The 24,949-nt window shown below is 39.7% G+C and overlaps 1 protein-coding gene across 1 annotated transcript in view; it reads left to right on the forward strand.

Annotated features, from left to right (window-relative positions):
- Nucleotides 1-2,343: 2,343 nt before the first annotated feature.
- The window catches only part of TASOR2 (transcription activation suppressor family member 2), a gene marked incomplete at its 5' end in the record, with an annotated part of 91,448 nt that continues 68,842 nt past the window's right edge, over nt 2,344-24,949 (forward strand). The window contains 1 exon segment of the mRNA XM_081091037.1: nt 2,344-2,404. Within this exon segment, the coding sequence (XP_080947163.1) occupies nt 2,344-2,404 (61 nt within the window).

Raw genomic sequence — 24,949 nt, forward strand, 5'->3', positions numbered from 1 at the left:
CCAGGGAAACAGCCTTCATTGGAAAGAGAAAGTGCCTTCCCAGAGCCAGAGAGAAGCTGACTTACAGACAGAAGATTCTACTCCCAGTCCCTGATTGATCTGTCCTTATGCAAATGAGGACTCCAAATCTTCACAGCTTGATTGGTACACTTTCACTTTCTCTCCGCTGCTCCCCTTCCTGTCATGATTTTGGTCAGAATAGAGCCACTCTAACTGAGGATGAAGAAGCTGATAGACATATAGCTACAAAGCTCCTATTGGATGGAGAAAGCCTCAGTCCTGTTGGTTGAAGTAGGATTCCAGGAACTCCTATATAAGGGTTAGCTCAGATGGCAGAAACACAGTGCAGGCAGGTGGTTCAGTGCAAGCTTCTCCCTGAAGTGCAGTTTGCATGAGAGACCCCACGTGGAAAAGGCTGTTAAGCTTTTAAAATATTTTTGCTTTTTTAAAATGTAAGCCTGGTTAAGCTACCAGGAGTCCTTCTCAGGAACCAGTAGGTACCTTCTTTCTCAGGGTCCACAAAACCGATTAAGAAAGGTAAGGAATAGCCCAGCCTGTGTGGCTCAGTGGTTGAGCGTGGACTTAGGAACCAGGAGGTCACCATTTGATTCCCACAGGGGACATGCCTGGGTTTGGGGCTCTATCCCCAGTAGGGGGCATGCAGGAGGCAGCCAATCAGTGATTCTCATCATCTCTCTCTCTCTCTCTCTCTCTCTCTCTCTCTCTCTCTCTCTTCCTTTCTGTAATCAATACAAATATACTAAAAAAATTAAAAAGTTAAGGAAGGCATTACCATGGAAGTTAGAGTAGTGGTTTGGTTTGATGATAGGGAAGGGAGTTGGGTATTAATTGGGAGGTGGCACAAGAGAGAGCGTCTGGGGTTTTGGCAATGTCCAATTTCTTGACCAGGTTGGTGGTTTCATAAGTTATAAGGCATAGAATTGTATATTTTGGTTTTGTGTATTTCAAAATATCTATCTTATTCTCTGCTTCTACAGCCAACCTTCTTCAGTTCCTGAACACAATTTCACTTCTAGGGACTTTGCGCTTTTGTCCTTTTGCTTGAAAAGCTCTTCCTCCACATCTTCCAAGGACTAGTTTGGTCTGTTTTTATCATTGAAGTTTGACGCGGAATGTCCTTTTCAGTGAGGTCTTGTATCTGTGCCTCCAGCCTCCAACCCCATCCTTCAACATCGCCAGCTTGGTTTCACAGCAGCCTTGTGCAATGAAATTCTGTTTTTGTTGTGTGTGCCTAATTAAGCACCTGGCCACAGTAAACAGGAAGAGATGCCATTTAATGAATACTTCTACACCCAACATGTGGCACAGGGCCTGTTTCATGGTATCACGTGTAGAATGAGTTCTATTTGTAGTCCCTTTGGCTCTCTGCAGATTATAAACTTATAGAGGTGTTTTCCTAAGCAACAACCACGTAAACAAATATTACATAGATTTAACATTTATTAAATTACAAGGACTAGATTTTGTAAATGTCACTTTCTAGCAAGATAAAACAAGCCTCACAGGGTCAGCTTCAGGGAGCAACGAAGAAGACGCAAAGACACCACACCGTAGGGAAACTGACTCCCTCAGCCCGTCACAGGGGCGCCTCCGCAATGGACGACACTCAAGCCCCGCGAGAAGACCCGCCCGCACGCTGTGCGCGCCACGGTCCAATCCCGGAGCGCTCTGCATCACGGCGCCTGCGCAGAGGCGAAAAGCAAGCGCCGCGTGGACGTCGGTCCCAGCCTGCGCCTGCGCGTCTTCTTCTCTCAGTGATTGGCTTCTACCTTCAGTAAGTACGCCGCAGTTCAATTTTCACTTTCTCTTCCCCGCCCCCCTTCCTGAGGCCGTGAGGTTTTACTTCCGGTGGCCCGCGCCGTCTCCGAGACTCGACTTGTTCCCTTAGGTCGCGGGGCGTCTCGGGGATCGGTTCCTTTCTGGGATCCTCTGAGGGAGGGGCGACGCTTGGCTGACTAGCGCGGCGGGGCCTGGGGGCTCCGAGCCTGGACGCCGGGCCGCGTCCCACCCGCCTGCGCATCGGGCCAGCGCTGCAAGGCCAGGGCCGTCCTCCTGAAGCACGAGGGCGGATAGAGAGACGGGCTGCGACGTGGAGGGTCCCGCGCGCCTCTGACGGGCTGGTGCTAACCCGGGAGTCGAGGGGCCATTGGCTGTCCGGGAGGAGGGGAATCCCGCTGAAAGGAGACTCAAAGGCTCCCTTGCCGGGAAGGAGACAAAGAAAGCGGCTTATTAACAAGGTCCGAAAATATCTGTCACATGTGGCTGGGAGGGATCGAGAGAAAGGAAGCGCGTGTGTGAGGAGCGGAAAAAACATATACAAGCATGGGGAAGACATTGAAGAAGAATCCCAGAATCTCGGGAGCGGCGGCGACACAAAGGACAGGTAAAACTCCCGCCGTGTGGACGCTTGGGTTTGTGGACCTTCTAGACACCTGGCTACGGTGCATGGCGCAGTTGCTTGGGCGTTTGTGGCTTAGCTATTGCAATTTAAAAATTTTAAGTTGCATTTGCATGCGTTTTGTGAATGATTAATGACTAACGCACTCATACCTATTTGCCCTGCTCTAGGGTGAGTGGGGTAGGAGGGGATGGAGTTTACAGAGTCGTGTTTGCTTCGCTGCTTTTTAAACGTCTCCCCCTTTTTACCACTTGCGGCCATTCTCAGTGTCATCCTAATTTGTTTCTAGGAAGTCAGCATTTTATAAGTTGGTATAGATGGGGTTTCAGAGTTTACCTTTCCCCTTTTTGAGGCAGAAAGTCTGGAACGGTATAAGCATTTCCTCTGAGTTGCTTGTTAGAGGACAGTTTCATCTTTATGGGCATTATAGTAAACCCTTAAAACTTTGCTTATTTGGTTTGGACTGGCTGTTAAGTCATTTTCCAAAGGTTCTCTGTAAACTCGGAACCACGCGTGCTTTCTGTGGAGACCTCATGGCAGTGTGTGGCCCTTTCTTATTTAAAGTAGTAGGTGTCAAAGGAAGACGTCTGTCCATGGGGAGAGTTATTTAGCAAACAACCGAAGTAGCGTCTTAATAGGTTGGTACATGCAACCCAGCTGTTTATCTGAGGGTGGCACCAAGCCGCATTTTGTGGGAGAACTTGGCAGATTAACCTCATAATTTGAAGAAGATACGTTGAAAATTCTCAGGTTTAATGTAACCACCGTTTGTCTGAAATCCAAAAATTTAAATATACCTCCCTGACCCTTCTTTATTATCCCTGTAAGGTAAAACTTAGGTGTTGTACAAGTTTATGGTGTTATTGTAGTTATATTAGTGATCTAAGGGCCCACAATGTTTTCCTGGAAAAAGGGTGTGTATATGATATTTAATATTACAGGATCTGAGATTGGTAGTAAGCCTACTCAGGAGGTTTATAACAAAGCAGGTACTCCGTGATAGTGTAAGAATACTCTTGTATTGAAAAACTGCCTTCTGGAACTAGATAGCGCTATGCAGTATGTTCAGTACATAAGTAAATAACCCAGACTAAAGAAAAAAAGTGACTGTACACAATTATTTTAGAAAGACAAAAGAGCAGTGTTTTCAGGATATTTGCCCAAACGTTACCAGGTTCTCTCTTTAAAAAACAAAAAATTATTTTTATTGATTTCAGAGAGGAAGGGAGAGAGAGAAACATCAATGATGAGAGAATCATCGATGGGCCGCCTCCTGCATGCCCCCTACTGGGGATGGAGCCCTCAGCTCGGGCCTGTGCCCTGACTGGGAATGAAACCCTGACCTCTTGGTTCATGGTTCCACCATGGCTGGGCGGATATTACCAGTTCTCTTTAAAAGCTGTATTATGAGCATCTCCTGTAATCCAAACATGGTTGCTTAAATGAATTAAAATCTGCATTACCGAAAGACTTGCTTAAGACATAGCCATTTGATAAATAAATGCGGTATGATACCTATCTAGTATAATTAAGTAGATGTGGCATCTATCAAATCAATCTTTCATCCCTTTATGAACTGTTTGTTATTTTCAAGTTTTTTCTCCATAACAATGCTGCAGTGATTATCTTTTTTGCTATTATAAACAATGCTTTATATGCTCATGATAATATTTCTGTAGAATTGATTCCCTATGATAATGCTGGATAATAATACTGTTAACTGGCCCTCAGGTGATTGTAGCTTTTATATTCACTCAAATGGTGTGTTTTTATCTTTCTGCTAGTCAGCACTGGATGGTAACTTTATTTCTGTAATATCTTACTAATTTTCTAGTAATTGAAATAATATTTTAATTTAATTTAATTTAATTTTTATCTTCCTTGGGTAACAAGAAAGTTAAACATTTTTGGCTAGGTCATATTCTTTGCTTGTTTATTTGGGGGGGGGGGGCGGGGCGAGGGGATTCTGAACTCTTCTTTGACCTATATATCTGTTACCACACTGTTTTAATTATTATAACTTTATAACATATTTTGATGCTTTCTTTTGAAAAAAGTTTTGGGCGCTTCTTTTGCATATTTCTTCCAGATGAAATTTAGAATCATCTTTTCAAGTTCTATAGAAAATCTTGTTGGGATATTGAATTGCATTGAATTCATAGATTAATTTGAGAAGAGACATCCTTTGAGTTTTTCCTTCTAAGAGAATAGGTATGTCTCCTTGTTTCTTATATTACAATTTTTGTTGTGAAATATACAATTATATGTGTACTCAGATTAATGGAACACTGCAAGTACCTTAGAAGCCTTTAGCATGGGCCTCTCCCTAGAAGCAAAGTATTCCAAATACTGCCCCATCACCATGGTCATTCTGAATTTTGTGTTAATTACTCCATTGCCTTCCTTTATAGTTTTATTGTACTGTTTACTTTTATCTGTTTTCAACTTTATTTAAATAGAACCATACTGTATATTCTGTAAATTACTTTTGTTAAACATTAAACATGTGCCCATAGTTGAGTAATTCAGAAACTTTTTGGGCTCAGGCCTCCTTTACACTTTTAAAAATTATTGAGGACCCCAAAGACCTGTTGTTTCTGTGGATTATATCATATTAGACATTAAAACTAGCCAGTTTTAAGTGAATCTAGCATCTTTTGGTATATTTACACCAATAATAAAAATAAATCCATTACACCTTAACATAATAATATTTTAATGAAAAATAACTATTTTCCAAAACAAAAAATATTAGTGACAAGAGTGGCTCTGTTTTACATTTTTGCAAATATCTTTAACTAGTCTCTTCTGCTTCTGCATTCAATCTGTTGCAGCATATTGTTTTGGTTAAAGTATATGAAGTTGGTTGCAAATATCTTTTCTCTATGGTGGTTTTTTTTTTTTATGAGAAGTTCTGGATTTAAAAATTTTTTTATTTCATGTCTGTATATTTGGAATTATTGAAATTGTTACTTGTGTGTAGTTTGGAATATAAATATAATTGAAATTTTTCTCTTGTAGCTAATCAGTTGTGGTAGTAATTACCATTGAATTCATTTAGGTCTGAAGTTCTGCTAGCAGCAGATTTTGACTAGTGATGATGTAATGTCTTTAATGGGTACAGTATGACTCATTTTTTATTTTCAATATATTTTATTGACTTTTTTTTTTACAGAGAGGAAGGGAGAGGGATAGAAAGTTAGAAACATCAATGGGAGGGAAACATCAATCAGCTGCCTCCTGCATACTCCCTACTGGGTATGTGCCCACAACCAAAGTACAGACCCTGACCAGAATCGGACCTGGGAGTGACCCTTGAGTCCGCAGGCCGACACTCTATCCACTGAGCCAAACTGGTTAAGGCTTTTTTTTTTTTTAATTTTGTCAGTCGTCGTAAGTTAGATTTTTGTAGGACTCTGTCCATATTGTCTAAATTTTCAGTATTTATTGGCACAGAGTTGTTAAAAGTGCCCTCTTACTATCAGTGTCTGAAGCTTGTGTAATTATATCTCCTTTTTTATTTCTAATATTGCATTTTTTTTGTTCCGGTTTCCCCTCCCCCCTTTCTGTTAATTCATTTTGCCTGTAGCTTATTAGTTAGGATTATCTTCTCATTGAATTTTTTTTTTTGGCTTTGTGATTATCTTTATCAAATATTCTTTTTTTTGTGTTATTAAAAAAAAATGAAAAAAAATAAAACACATATACTAAAGCCTCTTTTTAAGGCTCTTTTCAGTTCTGACACTGTGACTCTACAAATTGCCTTACTAGAGGCTTGGGATGTACGAGGCATTGGACACTGCACTAGATAACTAATCAAATTCCCTTTTATTTGTTGCCATGAAGAGGCATTTACCCTAGTATTTATTAGCAAGGAAGCATAAAAGTTAATATAACTTCTGTGAAAACTTGAAACTTAAAATACAGTAAAACTTCGATATAACGGACTAATTTGGGCAAGGGGTGTCCATTAAAGCCAAAAATCTTCACCAATAAAAGAGAAAGATGCAAATTGACCATACCTTTGTGACGCCTACCAGCCAACCAGGAGTGAATATGCAAATTAACCCAACAAAAATGGCGGGTTAATTTGCATATGCAGGCGCTGAGCTGCGGGGGACGGGACAATTGTGTTCTTACCATGGCGACAACACAGGTGTTCCACACTGCCCCAGCCACTTCAGGCCTCTGGGCAGCATGGGAAGGCGGAAAGGCAGCTCCCGCCAGAGCAAAGGCGGTGCTGGCAGCCAGGGGAAGGAAGGCCTATTCTTGCACGAATCTTCGTGAATCAGGCCTCTAGTTACATAATAAAGTAGTTTTTCTGAATGCATATGGTAAAAAATTGACAAATTAGATGTAGACAAGTTTATGTAATTAAAATTATGTGGAAAAGCTTAATTTCATCAAAAAAAGTTTTCTATATGTATTCTGTAATTTTAAATTTATACTCTGTGTGTCTAGTTAAATGTGTGCACTCACCGTCATTGAGAGTAAACAAATGCACATAGCTAGGGTGTGGCTTAGCACACATTGGAACACCAGGCCAGCAGGAGTTAAAACTGCTGCAGATGCCTGGCTGGCTCAGTGGTTGAGTGTTGACCTATGAACCAGGAGGTCACGTGGGGGGCATGCAGGAAGCAGGCAATCAGTGATTTTCTCTCATCATTGATGTTTCTGTTCCTCTCCCTCTCTGAAATCAGTTTTAAAAAACTGCTGCAGAAAGTCACACAGTGAGACAGCAGACACAATTATTTCCTGAGATGCAGTGTGATCACGTGCTAATCATTTGCTAATCTTTCACTGAATATTGCTTACAAGTGGAGACTCTTGGATTTACATTTACGTAGACTGTAGTTGTAGATACGTAATATTTAGTTATGTCAGTGAACTTATTACAGTGGTTTTTTTCCAAGTATGGCCTATTTACTAAAATTTGTTAAAAATAACAATGAAAAGTGATGAATACCAAGAAACTACAACCAAGATTACTTTATCCAGCAAAGCTATCATTCAGAACTGAAGGTCAGATAAAGAACTTCACAGATAAGGAAAAGCTAAAGGAGTTCATCACCACCAAACCAGTATTATATGAAATGCTGAAAGGTATCCTTTAAGAAGAGGAAGAAGAAGAAAAAGGTAAAGATACAAATTATGAACAACAAGCATGCCTCTATCAAGTGAATCTAAGAATCAAGTGAATAAATAATTGGTGATCATAATAGAATCAGGGACATAGAAAGGGAATGGACTGACTATTCTTGGGGGGGGGAAGGGGTGTGGGAGATTCGGGAAGAGACTGGACAAAAATCGTGCACCTATGGATGAAGACAGTGGGTGGGGAGTGAGGGCGGAGGGTGGGGCGGGAACTGGGAGGAGGGGAGTTATGGGGGGAAAAAAGAGGAACAAATGTAATAATCTGAACAATAAAGATTTAATTAAAAAAAATAACTGGAGAAAAAAAAATAAAAATAAAAAAGATAAAACAAGCTTAAAAAAAATAACAATGAAATAATAACAAAAAACCCTATTTATTTATAAGCAAATCTTGGTTAAAAGCATTTTTAAATTAACAGTAATTATTCACATGAGATACAAACCACACCATTAAATTTGAAGTATGTTAAATTGAGGCATGCAAAATCTAGGGATTACTGTATTCTGAGAGAGCTTTAGCATCATATTCACTCTTAAAGAGCATCTGTGAGAACTTCATTCAACCCTTCATGACTATGTGTTACTATCATATATTTAAACTAGAGGCCCTGTGCACAAAAATTTGTGCTCCTGGAGCAGGCCTAAGCCACAGTCTGGCCTCCCCCTATGGGAAACAACCAGGCGGCTGGCCCTGCCCCCCCCCCCCTCCATTGCCCCTCCACTGCAGCTGGTCACTGCTGCACAACACCGCCCCCCATTGCTGTCCCCTCCCTCTGCCTTCTGGCAAGCACCTTGGCTGGCCTGGTGCTGACTGCTCACCAGCCCCGCCCCTTACTGACTGGTCATTCCACCATTTGGTCAATTTGCATATTATGCTTTTACTATATAGGATTTTTAAAAATATTCTTAGCAGAGGGAGACCTGATTAGAATTGTTATTGTGTTTTACAGTCAGTGCTTAAGTACATTTCCCACATTTTTACTGCTTTCTCTATTATTCATTGAAGATCTCATTCCTCTGTCTTTCGATTTTCATTATTGCTATTGAAAAGTCAGGTATCAGTCTCTCTACCTCTTCCTATGGCTGCTTTTTCTCTTTGTCTTTAGTTTTCTGCTGTTTTGCTGTAGTACTTATCTTGCTTGTGATTATTTGGCTTCTTAAATCTGTACATTGGAGGTGCTTTGAAATGTATTTATTGGCTATTCATAATTCCTGAATTGTGAATTTCCATTTTTATATTCTATTGACTTATCTGTCTTAATGTATAAATAAATCTTTGCTAAATAACATAGTATATATTTTTCTGCTGGCCTTTTGCTTTGCTTTTGATTTTGTTTTCCACAGCTTCCCCAAAAGAATTCATTACCAAACTTATGGATTTTTGATAATCTGATAAGTGAAAAGTAAAACTTGATAATAAAACTGGTGACTTGCCCTGGGTGTGTTGCTCAGTTGATTGGAGCATTGTCCCATACACCAAAAGGTTGCATGTTCGATTCCTTGTCAGAGCACATGCTTATGTTGCAATTTGGTTCGGGTCTGCGTGGGTACGGGAGGCAATCAATTGATATTTCCTCTCTATCAAAAAACAAACAAAACAAACAAAAACCAAAATACAAAACTCTGGGAATTGTCTTTTAGGAGAAGGGGTAGGACTATGACTAATCGTTTTTTCCTCATAATTTGTTTATTCCAATGTTTCTTCCATTTACACTAGTGTTGATAAATTATATTCTTACATTTTTAAATTTACTAGTATAAATAGTGTATGATAATTTTAGAAGTCTTTCCCCTATATTTGTAGTAATATCCTTCTTTTTGTTCCTGATATTTAAATTTTTTCTTGATTATATTTGCTAAAAGATTATCTAGTATATTTCAAAAGAACCAGCTTCTATTTTTATTGATTAACTCAGTTGGGATTTTGTTTTTAAATTTGTCCCTTTTTAAAAAATTACTACTTTCCATTTGTACCTTAACTAATTATTTGTACCTTAACTAATAATTAAAAAAAAAATTACTACTTTCATTATAAGAAAGGTGTCTGGGGCATACTTTCTGTTTTCTCTTAATATTTTAATGATACTTAATTGAATAACTAAATCCCTAGCTAATATTCTGTGTGAAGACATGGTGAAATAGACTCTGTTTATTACCTTTGGGTACACTTGCTCCCTCATTAGGAGAAAGAATATTTAAGACCCCAATTCTTGAGGCCTGGCTTCACCAGTCCAAATACCTGCTTCACCCTGTGGTTATCTTCTGCTTCTTTGTGAGCCACCTTTAGTGAACAGGACTGTTCTGTGTACAGTGCGTTTGAGATGGAGTATATCTAGGGGTGTTGCAATTTCAAAAACAAAAAGCTTCCTTGTGGCATGGATTAGGTATCACTTTCTCTTTTGTCATATGTAATAATTAAAAGAATTCAAAGCAGGTCTTAAAATGTAATTGTGAGAGAAATTTGTTCTTAAATTTTCTTGTAAGAGGGAAAAACTTAATATCTTTGTAATAAATACATTAATGCAGCCATTTCATTGCAGACTGATAGTTTAATGCTAAGGCACAAATTAATAAGCCAAGTTTAAAATGGGGAGCCAGAACAAAGGTCAGTTACTTTATATATAAAAATGTCTAAAAATGTCACTATGTAAACTTTGAAGTGATTCTAATGAAAGGTTTTTACATGGAAAAGTGTGGTTTCCAAAGAAACTACAGACTTTTTATACAATGTAGATAAAAGATTATAAGTATGTGTTTGATGTGCAAAAATACTTGCTGCAATTGGATTGGATTTTAGAATGTTAAAACAATACTCAAAAACAATATTAAATACAAAAGTAACCCACAGTTAAATGAAAAAGTCATATTACTTATAACTATAACTTATTTTACACAGTAGATATAATTCCAAAAAACATTTTTTCTAAAAGAGGCACCATTGGATATACTAAATATCCAAAGTGAATTTACTATTTTAAATAGTACATAATTAATTTGATTCTTTTAAGTATTTTAGTAATTTGCTTTGTGAGCTCAGATTTTCCTGTTTTCTCTATGTACAGCACAGTAGTAATGATGATTCTCCAGAATCTCCTGATTTCCTCTAGCAAAAGCAGATTCTGTCTAGCAAATGCATGTTGATGTTTGAGTTACTTGGTTAAAACATGAGTCAGTAGTAAAGATGTCCTTAGATCAGGCCAAATACTTAATTCTTTCCTCCCCATTCAATTTTAGTTTTGGTGAGTTTTATTAAGGCCGCATTGCTTAGTGGGAAGGACTAGCATCCCCACCACAACCCCATGTGCTGGTGGCACTAGCATCTCTTGGGGATATTCGACAGGCCTTTTATTTTTGTAAATTGTACAACAAAGCCTCATGACCGTAGCTGTGAGTTTACTAGAAGATAATGTAAAACTTTAATAGAGGCAATGAGTTAGAATAATACCGGGTCACTGTAGTGAAAAGACATGGATTTCAGATTCGGTCTGGGATTAACACTGACCTTGTTAGTGGGTGCCTGCAGACAAGACCCTCTAGGAAATTGAAGCTTGGAGAGGTCATAAAATAACGTCCACCTTTGGGTATTGGAGGACCTCAAAAACAAAGGACCAAAGGCACTATGCTTGCTTGCCTGCACTCGGACCAGACTGCTGCTCCCCAAGACGCCCCTACCGAGGTCTTCCGCCAGCTCGCGGTTGGCCGCCCTCGTTGAGTTTTAAAAGGCGCCATCCCGTGCCGCCCCGTGGCAGCCTGGTCCCGCGGCTGGCCACCTCACTGGACTTCACTGGCGGCAGGTCCGGTGGAGCATCGGCACAGCCCCCTCCCCCACTCACCATGAGGTGAGGAGGGCTGGCGGGCCCCTACCCCCAGCTCTGGCTCTTCTCTGCTGCCTGGGGCGCCTAAATAGTGGCGAGTTGCCTGCCAGAGCTGCCTACCAAAGCGCTGGGTACAGAGGAAACAGAAGGAACAGGCTAAAATGCCGTACCTGCAGGGGGCTTTAGGGAGTGACTTTGGTGGGGCCATCGACATGAGAGAGGTGATGACACATGCCACACACGGTTGTATGGTACTTGAAGGTTTACTGAGTGCCTTTGTTCCTAACTCCTTATTGGATTCTGTGAGTATGGTAGTGGGGGAAACCTTTGCAGAACTGCTAGAGAGATGGCATCACTTCTTACAGCGTTTTTGTGTGTGTAGATTTGTTACATTTTGGGTCATCTTTTGAAATATAAAACTGACTCCAAATGTTCTTTGCACTCCAGATAACAACCAGGTATATCTTAGATTTTATTCCTTCTCTGCATGATTATCTTGATATTAGAAAACAGTAAAGCTTTTGTATATGACAAACATTTAAAATTTTTTATGAATATCATACATTTCTCATTCTATAGTATTTTCTGTTTTTTATTTATTTTATTATTTTTCCATCACCATTTATCCCCCCGTATACCCTCTTACACCTCCACCCACCCCCCCTTATTCCCACAATCACCACACTGTCATCCATGTACATGAGTTCTTTCTTTTGTAGTTTCTGTTTTTTAATGGGGACACTTTGTTTTATAGGGTCTCTTTATTATTGTTTTGGCTTATGAGAATTGCTGTTTCCATTTTGTCTTCTCTACTTTGTTGTCATTTAATAAACTAACTTGTTGCTACTTAGGACTATGGGAGATCTTGTTTTCCAAAATGAAAATAGCTTTACTTCCCTCAGATTGTATTTATACGAATGTAACATTTCAGGTAATAGTACATAAAGTTGTAAAAAAGTTACAAAAATTATCTGTACCCACCCAGAGACAACCCGAGTAGAGTATTGAATATCTACTGTGGTGCTAGGGGCTCTGCTGGACAAGGGGGACTTTGGTGAATAAGATAAAGAGTATTTACCTGTATGGACCATACATTTACTTTCTGGGGAAGATAGATCCCAGAAAAGTAAATTGATAAAATAATTGTGGTTATAATGAGTGCTTTAAACAAAACACCTACTTTACTAGTAGATGGGGTGTTCAGAGGTTTATCTAACGGGATAACTTCCAGATTACACTAAAGGAAGAGAGGGAGCTAAGCCATGGGCAAAATGGGAGAAAGAGCATTCCCTTCAGAAATAACAACCAGTACAAAGGCCTGAAGAGAGGAAAGAGCTTGAATCTGAAAGATTAGTGTAGCTAGAAGTAACTTGGGAAGGTGGATAAGGTGAGTGTAGGAAATTATCAGGGGCCAGATTTTACATGGTATGGCAAGAGTGTACATTGTATCTGAGAGCAACAAGAAGCCACGGAAGGGTTTTAAGTAGAGAAATGAAGTGACCAGGAAAACGAATAGATCCATTCATTCCATAAATGTTTATTGAAACTTTATTGTGTTTTAGGCACTATTCTGGGCACTGGAAAAGGACAAATTCTCTTATTCGTGAAGCTAATAATCTAATGGTGGGAGGATAATAAACCAAGAAAAATATCAGATTTTGACAAGTATTATGCAAAAGATGACCATTGTTTAAATTGTGGTCCATGCTTTTTAAGACTACATACACACATACTTCTCTTTTGTAATCTGCTTTTCTTTCCCCTAATCAATTTATGGCAAGACATTTTTCTATGTTATTAAAGGAACAGCTTTTATTTGGGAACATCTTAATTTTGTTTTTAAGGTTAAGTATGGAAAAAATCATAAATGCAAAAATACTGTACAGCCAAAAATTTACATATTATAAGGCTTCTGTTGGGAAAGAATTATGTAGTAGCTTTATTTTGAAGGTCTGACATGTGGCTTTCTTAATTCATCCCGTATCCCAGCAGCTCATCTGTGATTTTTTTTTTACTTTGACCTATTAGTGTGGTTAGTTTATGGTTTCCTATTTATTGAATCAGTTCTTACATTTCCAGAACAAACCCTAATTGATTTCAGTTATTAATATCTTGATGGATTTTCTTTGCTGTACATATATTTTAGTATCAATACTAGAGGCCTGGTGCACGACATTTGTGCACCTTTAGCCCAGCCTGTGCCCTTTAGCAGTCAGGGAGCCCTTGGGGGATGTCCGGGGAGCAGGCCTAAGCCAAAGTCGGATATCCTTAGAGCTGCCGCAGAGGCAAGAGTGGCTCCCACCACCCGCTGCTGCATTCGCCAGCCATCAGCCTGGTTTGTGGCGCTCTCCCTATGGGAGCACACTGACCACCATAGGGCAGTTCCTGCATTGAGCATCTGCCCCCTGGTGGTGAGTGCATGTCCTAGAACCGGTTGATTCGCATATCACCCGTTTATTATATCGGATTCCTAAGAGATGGGCCTGTAGTTTCCTTTCTGTGCTTTCTTTGTCAGATTTTAGTATTAACATTTGACTGCTTTGTAAAAAAGAATTGAGAAGCTTTATTCCTTTTAGTTTTGGAACAGATTAAGTAGTGTAAATATTATGCTTTCATTCACTTACAAAATACACCCTTACTAAACACCTATGTGCCAGGCATTGGACTCGATGCTGGGTAATTAGAGGTAAACAAAATAGACATGGTTTCTGCCCTCATAGGGCTTGATTTATTAGAAAAATAGGTGTTAATGAAGTCATTATTTATATGTATAAAAGCCTAAGCAACCATTATGACTGGCCAACTGGTCGCTATGATGCGCACTGGCCACCAAGGGGCAGAAGCTTAACACAGGAGCTTCCCCCAGGTGGTCAGTGTGCTCCCCCGGCCAATTGGCCCCGATCCAGACTGAGTGAGGGACCCCAGCCGTGCACAAATCCATACACTGGGCCTCTAGTAAATATATAATCCTATATAATAAAAGGGTAATATGAAAATTGACCATCACTCCAACACACAAGATGGCCGCCCCCGTGTGGACACAAGATGGCTGCCACAAGATGGCCGGCAAGAGAGGGCAGTTGGGGGCAACCAGGCCTTCAGGGGAGGGCAGTTGGGGGGAACCAGGCCTGCAAGAGAGGGCAGTTGGGGGCAATCAGGCCTACAGGGGAGGGAAGTTGCAGGGAACCAGGCCTGCAAGAGAGGGCAGTTGGGGGTGATCAGGCCTACAGGGGAGGGCAGTTGTGGGTGACCAGGCCTTCAGGGGAGGACAGTTGGGGGGAACCAGGCCTGCAGAGGAGGTCTATTGGGTGGGGGGGGGGGGGACCAGGCTGGCAGGGGAGGGCAGTTGGGGGCAGTTGGTCTGGCGGGGGAACAGTTAGGTGTCGATCAGGCTGGCAGGGGAGTTGTTAGGGGGTGATCAGACTGGCAGGCAGAAGCAGTTAGGGGGAATCAGGCAGGCAGGCAGGTGAGCAGTTGGGAGCCATCAATCCTGGATTGTGAGAGGGATGTCCCAGATTGGAGAGGGTGCAGGCTGGGCTAAGGGACACCTCCCCCACACCCTCATGCATGAATTTCATGCACCAGGCCTCTAGTTACTAGATAAGTACTCTGAAAGAAAAGAAGGTACTTTGAGAGGCTATCATTGAAAACCTAGTTTAGGTTGTACTTCTTATGTATTTTAGTAAATAGTTATTGAGTATGTTTACACTAAAAGCAATTATTTTTTAAGTAAATCAAGTATTTCTTGAAGATTTAATGTGTAATTAGGTCTGTAAATACACAAGTAAATAAAATGACATTTATAAAAGTAAAAATAAAAAATAATGGTAATAGTAGCTGCCATAGTAGGTGGTATATTCCACATTTTTTAAACAAAAAAATTAAAACTTAGATTAATTAGACACTTCTAGTTTAATTTGTTCAGTTGTATATCCCTTCTGGAAATCCCACTAAGATTGTAATAAAAGAATAAAGATACAAATCCTGAAAGATGAGGAGAATGAAAGAGGAAAGGATAGGTGAAATCAGTATTTGGGAAACGGGAAAGAAGATGTGAGATAGTAAATGACTTAGTGGATTGGAGAAGGCTGAAGAGAGAGAAGCCAACAAGATACAAGCTGTTTCCCACCACAGAATCTGAAAAGGCTCAGGATTTGGATGTACAAAGTACTTATGGCAGCAACACATGGTGGGGTGGAAATAGAAGGGTTGATGGTGATTTTTATCATTTTGATGCCCTAGATCCCCTTCTCCACTCCACACAACTACCACTCTTCTACCCTGACAGAAGACTGAAGGTTTACACTCAGGAGACATTCACTAGGCAGGCTCTAGACAGCTGGGGTAGGCGTGAAGCACCTAAATGAAAATGAGGATTAAGTTAAAGTCTACATACTGAACAGTGAAGTCAGATCTTCCTTTTTCTGTGTGGCTTCCAGAACTAATAGCTTATGCTTCCTCCTAATCAAAGTATTAAAGGATTCTTTTCCAGGGAAATTATGGCAAAATATTTAACAGATAAGGACTTTTGGAGTTCACTTGATTAAATATCTGCATCGCCATCAGGAATGAGTGCTGCTGGTCAAGAAACACTCTTCGTGCATGAAACTTTCAGCCAGTTTGAAGTACCTACACCTAAACAGAAATGAACATCTAAGGATCACTAGCCATTTGAAGTCAACATAAAAGACAAGTAATAAAGCCTGGCCAGCGTGGCTCAGTGATTCAGTGTCAGCCTATGAACCAGGAGGTCACGGTTCAATTCCTGGTCAGGGCACATGCCCGGGTTGTGGGCTCCATCCCCAGTAGGGGCCGTGCAGGAGGCAGCCAATCCATGATTCTCTCTTGTCGTGGATGTTTCTATCTCCCTCTCCCTTCCTCTCTGAAATCAATAAAAATGTTTTTAGAAAAAAGACAAGTAGGAAATAAAAGGAACTTGGTAGAAATAGATTCATTGCAGGTAAAAGAACAAAACTTCAACAAAATAAAACGATAGTATCTAGAGAGAAAAGAGATGATACAACATCCATGAAAGATGATGAAGTTCTATTTTTAAAAGAGATAAATTATTCAGAAAACAGAATAAAGGTATGTAACAGCAGAATTTTTTTTGAAACTAGGGAAATCATTTTATTGTGTTTTTTTTTTAAATAATTTCAATATGTACTCCAGAAAAATGTAAGTAATATGAAAAAATACAAGAGGAAATTAAAAATCATCCATTGTGAAGAAATAAACATTTTAAATATTTGATGAAATTTCTCCCAGATACCTATTATTATATACATATAGTGACCTATGTATAAAATTTGATAAACACATGTATAATCTGTTTCTATCACTTAACAATATGCAATAGATGTTTTCCTCATGAATAAGTATAGAGTGGAATCATCATTTTTAATGGCCACGCTAGATGGGCATACCATTCTTTAATTAACCAGTTACCTACCCATGAACATTTAAGATTGTTTTCAAATTTTCAATATTATCTGCAATATTGCGATGAACTTCCTTGTATATACATCTTTCTCTGAAATATATAATTACTTCCTTAGGATAAATTGTTAGGGTTAAGTTTACTGGTTTACAACCTCAGTCCATTTTACATGCTGCTTTATGACACTAACATGTCCTCCAAAAAGGAGGCACCAATTTATATCCTTAAGTTTTAAATTCTTAAGAATAGAAAATAAGTGTTTGCTTCATCTTTTTTTTTTTTCTTTAAGGTAGAAAAGGGAGAAACACATGAAGGGCTAATATGCCTAGATTTAAATCAGCAAGCATGAATGTATATAGAGTGCCCCTAAAAGCAAATCAATCCAGTTGAACTGCATTCCATAAACAATTATTAAGCACCTACTATACGCAAAAATAAGGCTAACAGCAGAAATTTTTAAAAAATTTTAATACAAGGTTGGATAATAAACCTGAAAAGCTCTCCCCAAAAATAGAACAGCCACAGAATTAGAAAATATGAGTGAGAACGTAAGAAAATTAGAAGACCAGTCAATGAGGTCCTTCATCTAATACAGTAGAAAGAAATTTATCTGTATCCCAGAACTGAAGAATATGAGTTTCTACATTGAAAGAGACTGTTTATCTGGTGCCCTGGATAAGAAAACAGGAGAACTAAACAAAACCACCAAAATGAATGTACACTTCCAAAAGGAAAAAAGACTAGATTAGTTCCTAATCTTTTTACTTATGAAAAGAACAATGGGAGGAGGGCAGCTCTCATACCACATTTTGAACAAATTGAGGAGAAAAAGAACTCTGTAAACTCTAAATTATCTGTAAGTGCCATCAGAAAGCCGTGATAGGAAGTTCCAACAGTTCTGTGAGAAAGATAAGAGTTGTGCAGAGGAGGCATGGTTAGAAATCTCCAGCAACCGTTCAGTTCCAGATAGGACTAAGAGAATTGCTATATACTGGCCTAAGACTGAACAGCTGTATAGTATCCATTAAGGAAAACAGAAAGGGAGGAATTGGGAAGTGCCCGGGCAGCCCAGAGTTCTTAGAACATGCTAGCAAAATACTCTTAGAAGTGAGTATATGCCCTTTGAAGCAAGGATAGGTTCTCTTAATGACAGTCATGGAATTGTACACTTTAAATGGGTGAATTGCATGCTATATTAATTATATGTCAATAAAGTTGTGTTAAAAACGAATATTCTAGTTCTGGCCAACGTGGCTCAGTAGTTAGAGCATTGGTCCTCCCATTGAAGGGTCTTGGGTTTAATTCTCCATCAGGAGCACATATGTGGGTTGCAGGTTTGACCTTGGGCCCTGGTCAGAGTGCATGTGGGAGGCAACCAATTGATGTGTCTCACATCAGTGTTTCTTTTTTTCTCTCTCTCTCTCCCTTCCTCCTTCTCTCTCCCTCTCCCCCTTCCCCTCTCTAAAAATCAGTGGAAAAAATATATCCTTGGGTGAGGGTTAACAAAATTTTTTTTAATTAATTAATGACCATAGAACTTATGTGAAAAGATACAAAGCAGAAATATAAGAATTTGAGGAAGAAAGAGTCAGATAGTAGGAGGATGTGAAATGGGAACTGGCAAAACAGAAAAGAAATGGAAGAAAAAGATTAAACCTTTCCAGAGACAAAGAATAAATGAGATACACGTGGGAGACAAGGCACCATTGCAAAGAACACCAAAGTAGAAATGAAATCTTAGGTATATTTTCTCACAGTTTGAAAATGAAAAAAACAAAACAAAAAAACCATGAGAAATAAAACATATTTTTTTTAAAGTAAATAATGAGGTAATGATATAGAAGACAGCAAAAGAGTTCCACAATATGTAAAAATGGAGCCTCCAAAGAAGAAAAGCAAAACCATGCAATAAAACAATGTGTAATTGAAGGTATTTTTTCCTTAAATAAATAAACACATATTTGAATCTGCCTAATGAAAGTATGCATCATGTTCCAAGGAAAAGTGGCCCAGCACTGAGATATATTCTGGTAAAAAATGTTGGACTGGCAATAGATCATATTGTCCTGGCCAGGTGGTTCAGCTGGTTGGAGCATCTTCTCATATACCAAAAGGTTGCCGATTTGATTCCAGGTCAGGACACATACCTAGGTTGTGGGTTTTTGGGGTGAGTAGGGGAGGCAACTAGTTGATGTTTCTCACATTAATGTTTTTTTTTTCTCTCTCTCTCTACCTCCCCCCCACCCCCGCCCCCTCTCTCCCTCTCTAAAATCACTAAAAACATATCTTTGGGTGAGGTGTTATTTTCTAAAGATTATATTGTAAGGGAAAGAAAAGCAGGTTGGGCCCTAACCGGTTTGGCTCAGTGGATAGAGCGTCAGTCTGCGGACTCAAGGGTCCCAGGTTCGATTCCGGTCAAGGGCATGTACCTTGTTTGCGGGCAAATACCCAGTAGGGAGTCTGCAGGAGGCAGCTGATTGATGTTTCTCTCTCATCGATGTTTCTCTCTATCCCTCTCCCTTCCTCTCTGTAAAAAATCAATAAAATATATTTAAAAGGAAAAAAAGAAAAGCAGGTTGGTGCAGAACAGAAACAACACCAGAAAACCAATGAACCACATGCAAAATACTCAAGGAAAAGTGTGAGCTAAGGATTTTGTTTTTTATTTTTTTGTCCTGCCAAGCTGTCCTTTGGGTGTAATGACTATTGATGAGTAGTTTTGAACATTCATGGTTTCATATATTTTTTTTCTTTTTTTAATCCTCACGACATGCTTAGAGAGAGGAAGGGAGAGAGAAAAAGAAACATCACTGTCACAGAGAAGCATCGATCATTTGCCTTCCATTCACTCCTGAACCAGTGATCAAACCACAACCCATGTATATGCCCTGACCTGGAATTGAACCAACAACCTTATGGTGCACAGGACAACATCCAACTAACTGAGCCATTTCAGCCTGGGCTTCAGATCTATTTTATATAAGCCTTTCTTGAAACAACTAGAAGACAAACTCCAGTTGATCAGTAAATGAGAAGGGAAACTTTAGCCAAGGAATTGACAACTAAAATCCTAGAATTAATTAGAAAGTGTTACTAGAGATAATTGTCTTTCTAGTTTTTTTAAATATATTTTATTGATTTTTTTACGGAGTGGAAGGGAGAGAGATAGAGAGTTAGAAACATCAATGAGAGAGAAACATCAATCAGCTTCCTCCTGCACACTCCCTATTGGGTATGTGCCCGCAAACAAGGTACATGCCCTTGACCGGAATCGAACCTGGGACCCTTGAGTCTGCAGGCTGACGCTCTATCCACTGAGCCAAACCAGTTAGGGCTGTCTTTCTAATTTTAAAGAGAGTATCTTTTATGTTCCACCATCTATTTTTGTTTGTGATACTGCCTTAAAATTTTCTTCTTTATACTTTACTTGAGGTCCAGTGCACATATTCGTGCATGGGTGAGGTCCAGCCGGCCCACCCCAATGGGGCTAATCAGGGCTGGGCTGGCTGAGGGGAGAGGCCGCAGGAGGTTGGCTGCTGGCCCCACCCCCAATTGGGGTGGTGGGCCGATCGGGAGCAGGGCCAGTCAAGGTGAGGCCGTGGGAGGTCACCTGGCCCTGCCCCTGATCAGGGTGGTGGTGATGGGGGGGCAATTGGGGGCTGGGTCAGCCAGGGAGGAGCCGCAGGAGGTTGGGAGGAGCTATCGAGGCCCCGACCGGGCCAGTTGGCTGCCGCAGTGTGCGTCACAGCAACCAGTTATTCTGGTCGCTTGGCTTTTACATATGTAGATTTTTAATTAATTTTTATTTAAGTGTAGTTGGTACACAGTCTTATATTGGTTATATTTGTTTCAGGTGTACAATATAGTGATTCAACATTTTTATACTTTACAGCGTGATCACCTCACTAATTCTAATCATCTGTCTCCATGTAATCTTATCACAATATTTTTAGTGTAGTCCCCTTCCACTTTTCATCTATCCTCTCAGCTATCCCTTCTGGTAACTATTCCTTTGGTCTCTGTTTCTATGAGTCTATTCTTGTTTTGCTTGTTTTGGTTTAAGATTCCACATATAAATGAAACTTTATGGTATTTTTCTTTCTCTGCCTGACTTATTTCACTTAGCATAATACACTCTAGGTTAGCGATCACCAACCTTTTGGACCATGCGGACCACCAGTGGTCCGCGGACCACCGGTTGGCGACCACTGCTCTAGGTCATCCACATTGTTGCAGATAGCAAGATTTTATTCTTTATTGGTGTGTAATGTGTGTGTGTGTGCCATCTCTTTCTTATTCATTCATCTATCCATGGACACCTTGGTTATTTCTGTATCTTCGCTATTTTAAATAACTAGAGGCCCGGTGCACAAAAACTCATGCCCCCGGGGTGGGGGTGGTCCCTCAGCCTGGACTGCGCCCTCCGAGAGCCCTCAGGGAATGTCCAACTGACGGCTTAGACCCACGCAGTATTCTCAACTTTCTCTTTTTTTTTTCATTAATCCTCAACCAAGGATATTTTTTCCCATTGATTTTTAGAGAGAGAGAGTGGAAGGGAGGGGAAAGAGAGAGAAAAGAAAAATTGGTTTCCTTCCTCCCCACGACCAGGGTTGGGAATGAATCTGCAACCCAGGTAAGTGTCCCTGACTAGGAAATCGAACCATTGACCCTTCTATGCTCAGGCTGAAGCTCTACCACTGAGCAGCACTGGCCAGAGCTATATTCAACTTTTTTTTTTGCAAGCTGGATTCTGAGTAGGGCACGTATATGAGACAGCTGATCGATGTCTCTCTCACCCTCCCTCCTTCTTCCTCTCCTCCCTTCCTCTCTCTAAAATCAATAAAAATATTTCTATGGATTTTTCTATTTTGGTTGTTATAGCACTATTTGTTGTAAAAATGATTTTTCCCTATTGAAGTATATTGGCAGTGTTGCTGAAAAATCTGAATTCTTTATGCTGTTTTTTTGATCTGTAGGTATTATCTTTACATCAACACCACAGTCTTGACTACGTTAGCTTTGTAGTAATTTTTAAACTCAGAGTCCTTCAACTTTGTTCTTCTCCAAAATTATTTTGGCTGTTCTAAATCCTTTGGGTTCCCATACATTTTAAAAATCAGGTCATCAGTTTCTGCAAACTGAAATTGTGTTGGACATATGTAGATCAATATTTTATCTCAGCATCCTCCAACAAGGTCACAAAGCTAGCAGAAAGCACAAATACAGACTGAAGCTGGACCACATGTTGCTCCACAAAGGAGCTCTTCAAAAACACTTGATGTATCTATCTATTCAGAGTTTATTTTTAGTGCTGTATTACAATTTTAGGCTGAAATACTAATTGGTAACTGAATATTAAGCATAGGCAATTTGAAAATCAGAAAAACAAAACGTTGTGTAAGAAAGGAAATTGACTAACCATTGTGGCTCACTCATGATGAATGTATACAATTTAGTGAAACATTGAATACTGATTTAACAAAAATAATGATATTACTAGGAGAGGATGGGAAGAAGTGTATTTTTATGTGTGTGTGGAAAGGTGTTTTTCATTAAAGGAATATCTGAAGTTTATACAGGTATTTTATTTAGAAACATGGAGTTACACCAGAAGACACAGCTAAAGTTGAAAGTGGTCACTTAAGAGAATTGAAAATAGGGTGCCCTGGGAGGGTGGGGGCAATAACTGATAAGCCTCGTGGCATTTGGCTTTTTATTCAGTGTATATACTTTGTTGAAATTTATTTTTTAAAAAGAAGGGGAAGGAAGATTAAATAGCTTTCTTGTTCTGACACATTCCTGTCACAAAGCTAGAAAGCCACAATGCTAGAAAGACCTGGGTTCAAAATCTTGTCTTTCCAAGTCCTTTGATTCCAGAGTCCATGCCCTTAATCACCTCCCTTTAGTCTGAGGAGGAGATTGTCCTGAACACAGTTGTTTCACAGATAATTCTGAAATTATGACCTAAATGTTAAAGACTACCAGCAAACAGGTCTTCAGTTTTCTCCGCTTATCCCCAGCTCTAGTGCAGAGATATACATTTAACAGGACTGTGGTAGATATCTGTGGAACACTTATGAAGATTGATTAATGCAAGCTAAAAAAATCTTAAGACATCAGAGAAGCTAGATCTTGAACTAGGCTTTAAATATGAGAAAAACTTAGACACAGTATGGAAAATCAGACTATATGTGGCTAAAGAGGGACATTACATGAATAGCAATAAGAATCAAGGTTATTTTGTGCTTGTGCCTGGGAGAAGGTAGATTTATTGAGAAGGTGGAAATCAAGCAAAGACTAAACACCTTATTCAGTAAACCCTTGATTTTGCGGCCTCAATTTAACAGACTTCAAATTTAACAGACAAAATTTCTGGTCTGTGTGTCACATGTGAAAATTAACAGGTTGGGTTTTTGTTGTAATTAATTCATTGTTATTTTTAACAAACTTTAGTGAATAGGCCATATGTTGGAAAAATTACAGTAATACATACAGAAAACTTTTGGGTGAAATTTAACTTTTTGTACATACTTAATTTTAATTACACTAATGTGACTACTACCTAAGTAAAAACAGGTAAACTCACTAATTTGTCAATTTTTAAACATATGCATTTGGAAAATCTACTTTATTATATAATGGAATTTCAACTTTTAACAAATATCCCCACTCCTAAATTAATCTGTTATATTGAAGTTTTGCTGTATTTTAAGTTTCAAGTTTTCACAGAAGTTATATTAACTTTTGTGCTTCCTTGCTAATAAATACTAGGATAAATGTCTCTTCATGGCAACAAATAAAGAAGGAATTTGATAAATTATCTAGTGCAGTTCCCAATGCCTCAGACATACTAGGCCTTCAGTAAGGCAGATTTATAGTCACAGTGTTAGCACTGAAAAGTGCCTTAGAAAGATAATTATAGCTAAACTAGAGGTCCAGTGCATGAAATTCGTGCACTTGGGGGTGAAGAGGGTCCCTCAGCCTGGATTGCGAGAGGGCACAGGCCAGGCCTACGGACCCCATCAGTACACAATCGGGGCTGGGGAAAGATGCGGGATGTTGGCCATCTGGGGAGGGACTGTGGGAGGGCTCCAGGGCATGTCCAGCCCATCTCGCTCAGTCCCAATCAGCTGAACCCCAGCAGCAAGCTCACCTACTGGTTGGAGCGTCTACCCACTGGTGGTCAGTGCATGTCATAGTGACTGATTGACCAGTCGACTGTCTGCACCTTGATGGTCAGTGCACGGTCTTAGCGAGCGGTTGGATGGCCTTAGCATATCATTAGCATATTATACTTTGGTTAGTTGAATGGCTGACGAGATGACTGGACACTTAGCATATTAGGCTTTTATTATATAGGATGAGGCTTTAGAACAAATAATTTAACAAGGTTCATAGTGTGCTTTCAGCTGCCAATCAAAATGACTTAAACAATCAGGATAATTTATAATCTATAATGATAAAAGCATAATAAACTAATTAGACTGGACTTCCTTCAAAACAAAGCCAGGGCTGCAAGGGAAACTGGTGCCGGCAGCCAGGGGAAAGAAGGTCTACTCTTGCACGAATTTCATGCACCGGGCCTCTAATTTTACATGTCAAAAGATTCAGAGGCAAGGCAGCTCCTGTTCATTCAACAGTTCTAGGACTTCCTGAAGGATCTAGATTCTTTCTTTTTGGTTCCATCAACATTGTGTTGGCTGCTCAATCTAATCTTGGGTGCTGGGAGTTCCAGACAAGAAACCCATCTTCAGATAAAGCCTTAAGGCTAGAAAAGGATGGAGTCAGGAAGAGTGCACCTTTTCCTCCTGTTCTTTTGTAAGAAACCTTTTCCAGAATTCTCTTTGTAGAGTCTTGGCCAGAGTTGAGTCACATGTTTATTCCTAAAACAATCACTAACCAAAGAGAATGAAATTACTATAATGAGCTTAGATTATTTGGGATATGCACACACACCCTGCTCCCAAGCCTCTCCTGAAGCTTTGGATCACCCAATACCTAACCAAAATTGCTTGTTTGGGAGAAGGGAAGAAAAAGGGGCATTATTATTGGGAAGGCAGTCAGTAATATCACAGGAAGGTGTCAAAACAAGTTAATGATAGGCCTGCAGTAGAATCCTGG

Source organism: Myotis nattereri (genome assembly GCF_964212035.1).
Source record: "Myotis nattereri genome assembly, chromosome: 1".
Lineage (NCBI taxonomy): Eukaryota > Metazoa > Chordata > Mammalia > Chiroptera > Vespertilionidae > Myotis > Myotis nattereri.